The 5000-nt window shown below is 35.8% G+C and overlaps 1 protein-coding gene across 2 annotated transcripts in view; it reads left to right on the top strand.

The window, feature by feature from the left end:
* The window catches only part of syt13 (synaptotagmin XIII), an 18205-nt gene extending 15613 nt beyond the window's left edge, over positions 1 to 2592 (top strand). For both annotated transcript variants that reach the window (XM_046841077.1, XM_046841076.1), the window contains 2 exons: positions 467 to 590; positions 1134 to 2592. In XM_046841077.1, the coding sequence (XP_046697033.1) occupies positions 467 to 590; positions 1134 to 1438 (429 nt within the window). In that variant the 3' untranslated portion in view covers positions 1439 to 2592. The remainder of the gene's footprint in view (positions 1 to 466; positions 591 to 1133) is intronic.
* Positions 2593 to 5000: the final 2408 nt, after the last annotated feature.

The raw sequence follows: 5000 nt of genomic DNA, 5'->3' as shown, positions 1-5000 counted from the left end.
ATTTGGAGATTTCTGTTGAATAAAAGTGAGCAGTATTTACACTGATATGTTTCGTGTAATTAACCTCACCTGAGTTACGCCGTGCTACATGGTGCATTTATTACTCACCCTTCTGATCTGATGCGATGCCAGATGCAAGCTTTTCAAACCGAAGTGTATACGCTATTTTTCTTCTCGGTGAGTCACAGTAACTGCACGCTTCCCGACATGGGGTTATCCAACATGGACCCAATCCAATATTGTTTCCCTCCACGTTTCAATTCTGCTTTACTGTATCGCTGTGTCGTGACTTCTGAGTCTGAGGAAACACGAAGAAGACGACGTTTATTTTTCTTATCTTTCTTGTGTGTTTTTTTTCACCTGTTTACATTTCTTCTGTTTGAGATGTTTGTAAAACATTCAGTTAGAGAGGTAACTATTGCACCTGTGTTTTTTATTGCACATATTTCTTTGTTTGACCTCTCAGATGGAAGTACGTTCGACGGGGGAGCTTCTGCTGTCGCTAAGCTACCTGCCTGCTGCAAACAGACTGGGGGTGGTGGTGATGAAGGCCAGAGGACTGCAGTCTGATAAACTTAAAGACACTATCGGTAATATGAACTGCTGTAGAGATCACGCCTTCTGTTCCTTACTCTTACATCTCACACAGCATTGGATGGAGTTTGGACTAAAAGTATGAAGTTTTCACAGAGCTTCACTTTTTCCACATTTTGTTATGTTACAGCTTCATTTCAAAATCGATCAAATTCATTATTTTCCTCAAAGTTCTACAAACAATACCCAAGAAAGACAGCTGTAATATCCTGGGACTGGATTGTAATTTTCCAGGATTGTATTCTTTATGCAGTTTAGGAAAAAACTGAGTAGTAGCAAGAAATCTAATAACGTATAAAAAGTAGTAACATATACTTCAGAGGAATAATGTTCTTCACCAGAACCGTTCATCTACATCTCTAGAATTTATCCCAAGGCATGTTAATCCGTTTTTTTTATCTTTTCATTCTAAAATCTCACGTGTAGATGATCTCCTTATCTGGTAACAACATTAACAAATCTTTTTTATTCCAGACACAAGTCTAATTGCTCACACGATTAATGGACATCTTTAAAAACATGTTCTTCTTGTTTCTCAGACCTGTCAGTGAAGCTGACTCTGAAGCACCAGAGCACCAAGCTGAAGAAGAAGCAGACACGGCGCGTCAAGCACAAAATCAACCCGGTGTGGAACGAGATGATGATGCTAGAGCTCCCCAGAGAGCTCCTAACCAAATCCAGCTTAGACCTGGAGGTTCTGAACCAGGCCAGCCCTGGCACTCTGCTCCCACTTGGCCGATGTCAGCTCGGGGTCCAGTTCTCTGGCACTGGCCTCCAACACTGGCAGCAGATGCTGGATAATCCACGCAAACAGATCGCCATGTGGCATCCTCTGCATGCTTAAAATCAATTCCTGACTTATATATAATGCATAGATAAATGTTGTTTGTTTATATTTATAAGTACTGCTCTATTCCTGTCCAATAAGATCAACCGCTCATCTGTTATTGATACTCAGTAGTCTCTTGAGTCTCAGTGCATTCACAAGATTTTGGAAGAAGCCCTTATCTAGAAGCACTTACAAGTATCTCATCTACACAGCTGAGAAGGTGAGGGTCAAGACCGTAGCTCAAGGGGCCAGTAGTAGTGAATCCAACATCTTAACCACTGAGACACTTTCTACAGGGACAGTTATAATCAGATACAGATCATTATAGTGATGAATGTACAACCATATACATATATGTAAAGAAGCATATCGAGCCTTGGTGCTTGTGTCGCGTCCCCCAGCACCGATATCATGAAGTCTTGGGGCAGATTAGAATTTGATTGGACTCAATTTAGATCTGGAGTGCTGCAATTTGTCTCTGCTCTAAGTGAGGAAAAAAATTATCAATGTACAAGAGGCCAGGGCTCATTAACCTCCTATTAACCTTTAATTAACCTCCAATTAACCTCCCATTAAAATCCCTGTCTCATGGAGCATAGCTCACTTTGATTTATTTATTTATTTATTTATTTATTTATTTATTTATTTATTTATTTATTATTACTATTTATTATTATTGTTGTTGTTGTTAATATATTTTAATAATTTAATGTATCTATTTATTCTACAACTTAATAATAATAATAATAATATATAATAATAATAATAATAATAACCACAATCCTTCTTTGTATGTGTAATAATAATAATAATAATAATGATGTATGAGTGTAATATTCCTCTGTCTTGTACACACACACATGAAATAATACTGTGATGAATTTATTTCTTGTTACAGTCTCCACATCTTTCATAATCTGATAGTTGCTCTCATGACAGTGGTAATTGTTATGAAATATACTGTATACACTGACGTGATAAAAGTGCAATAAGGTTTGATTAGATGCTGGTTTTACAGTAGAATAGCTCCAAATATTCATTATTTAAAAAAAGTCCTGATAAATTCTCAATGTTGGAATGAATGTATGATTAATGGAAATATTTATTTATGATAAAGCACGATACAACAGATGTGCAGGAATAAAAATGACTCTATGACATGTCACTTGTTTAATGAGTTTTGCAATAATTCAAGATACCTTTATAATTTTCTTATATATACATAAATACAGCAACAAAATGCCACAGCACTCATCCTTTACATGCATTATATATATATATATATATATATATATATATATATATATATATATATATATATATATATATATATATATATATATATATACAAAACACCCACAGAACATCACAGCACATCTGTGTAAATCTTCTAGCAGGACTAATGGAGTGATTCAGATATAAATAAATGATGACCACATCCTGATGTCGTGTTACAGGCATGTGTGTTATGTAGCATCTCATGTATTATTGACAAATGAAGGAAAAATCAAATGAGCCTCCAGATCAAACATGGCCGCTCTGCTACCTGGAGACATAACACCAGTTCCACCGAGTCACATTTCCATTTACTCCTGTAGGCCATTATTAATGAAGCAGGTTTATCAGATTACTCATATAATAATTATTTTAAATAAAAAAGAAGCCACAGGCTATAATATCTATAGAGAAAATGTGAATGTGAGACTCAAACTGAGAAAACAGCACTAAGAGATGCTCAGGTGTAAATACACAGGTTTAACTGAGAAATGGTGCAGTCAGTAATCTGGAGGCAAACTGAGGAAATAAACAGAACCATTTCACCTGAAGGTTTCATACATGAGTCTTTATTAGCCTAAGATATTAACCTCCTAAGACCTGAGCTTTGGTTTGGCTTGCATTTTAGATTTCTTCCAGTTATTTGGGGTTAGGAAGAACCAATAATTATAATAACCATATATTTTCTTTGAACATGAAGCTCTTCTTGGAAAAAAATGATGTCACTTATGTGGACACTCGGTCTGTATCTACAGAAAACAATAAAGACACCATTGTGCACAATGTCCACGTATGTGGACACCCAGGTCGTAGGAGGTTAAAGAAGCATTAGTACATCACATGACCAATGCTTCACTGATCCCACACCTGATTCCTGTTTCACCTTAATGCCATTACATTTCTGGATTCTGTGTGTCACGGTCTAGGGTTAGGGTTAGTGTTAGGGTTGGGGTTAGGAATAGGGTTAGGGATAGGGATAGGGATAGGGATAGGGTTAGGGTAAGGGATAGGGTTAGAGTTAGAGTTAGGGTTAGGGTTAGGGATAGGGTTAGGGTAAGGGTAAGGGTTAGGGATGGGGATAGGGTAGGGTTAGGGTTAGGGTTAGGGTTAGGGTAAGGGTTAGGGTTAGGGATAAGGTTAGGGTTAGGATAGGGTTAGGGTTAGGGTTAGGGTTAGGGATAAAATTAGGGATAGGGTTAGGGTTAGGGATAAGGTTAGGGTTAGGAATAGGATTAGGGATAGGGTTAGGGTTAGGGATAGGGTTAGGGATAGGGTTAGGGTTAGGTTAGGGATAGGTTAGGGATAGGGTTAGGGTTAGGGTTAGGGATAGGGATAGGGATAGGGTTAGGGTTAGAGATAGGGTTAGGGTTAGGGATAGGGTTAGGGATAGGGTTAGGGATAGGGTTAGGATTAGGGTTAGGGTTAGGGTTAGGGTTAGGGATAGGGTTAGGGTTAGGGTTAGATAGGGTTAGGGTTAGGGATAGGGTTAGAGATAGGGATAGGGTTAGGCTTAGGAATAGGGTTAGGGATAGGGTTAGGGTTAGGGTTAGGATAGGGTTAGGTTAGGATAGGGTTAGGGATAGGGTTAGGGTTAGGGATAGGGATAGGGTTAGGGTTAAAATTAAAATAAAATTAAGAATAAAATTAAAATTAAGAATAAAATTAGGGATAAAATTAAAATTAAAATTAAAATTAAAATTAAAATTAGGGATAAAATTAAAATTAAAATTAGGGATAAAATTAAAATTAAGAATAAAATTAAAATTAAAATTAAAATAAAATTAAAATTAAAGATAAAATTAAAATTAAAATTAAAATTAAAATAAAATTAAGAATAAAATTAAAATTAAGAATAAAATTAAAATTAAAATTAAGAATAAAATTAAAATTAAAATTAAGAATAAAATTAGGGATAAAATTAGGGTTAGGGATAAAATTAAAATTAAAATTAAAATTAAAATTAAAATTAAGAATAAAATTAGGGATAGGGTTAGGGTTAAAATTAAGAATAAAATTAAAATTAAAATTAGAATAAAATTAAAATTAGGGTTAGGGATAGGGATAGGGTTAGGGATAAAATTAGGGTTAGGGTAAGGGTTAGGGTTAGGGTTAGGGATAAAATTAAAATTAGGGATAGGGTTAGGCTTAGGAATAGGGTTAGGGTTAAGGATAGGGTTAGGGTTAGGATTAGGGTTAGGGATAGGGTTAGAGATAGGGTTAGGGATAGGGTTAGGGTTAGGGATAAAAGGGTTAGGGTTAGGATAGGGATAGGGTTAGGATAGGGTTAGGGATAAAAGGGTTA

Source organism: Silurus meridionalis, chromosome 26, assembly GCF_014805685.1.
Source record: "Silurus meridionalis isolate SWU-2019-XX chromosome 26, ASM1480568v1, whole genome shotgun sequence".
Classification (NCBI taxonomy): Eukaryota; Metazoa; Chordata; class Actinopteri; order Siluriformes; family Siluridae; genus Silurus; species Silurus meridionalis.
This window is presented reverse-complemented; position numbering and strand designations above follow the sequence as displayed.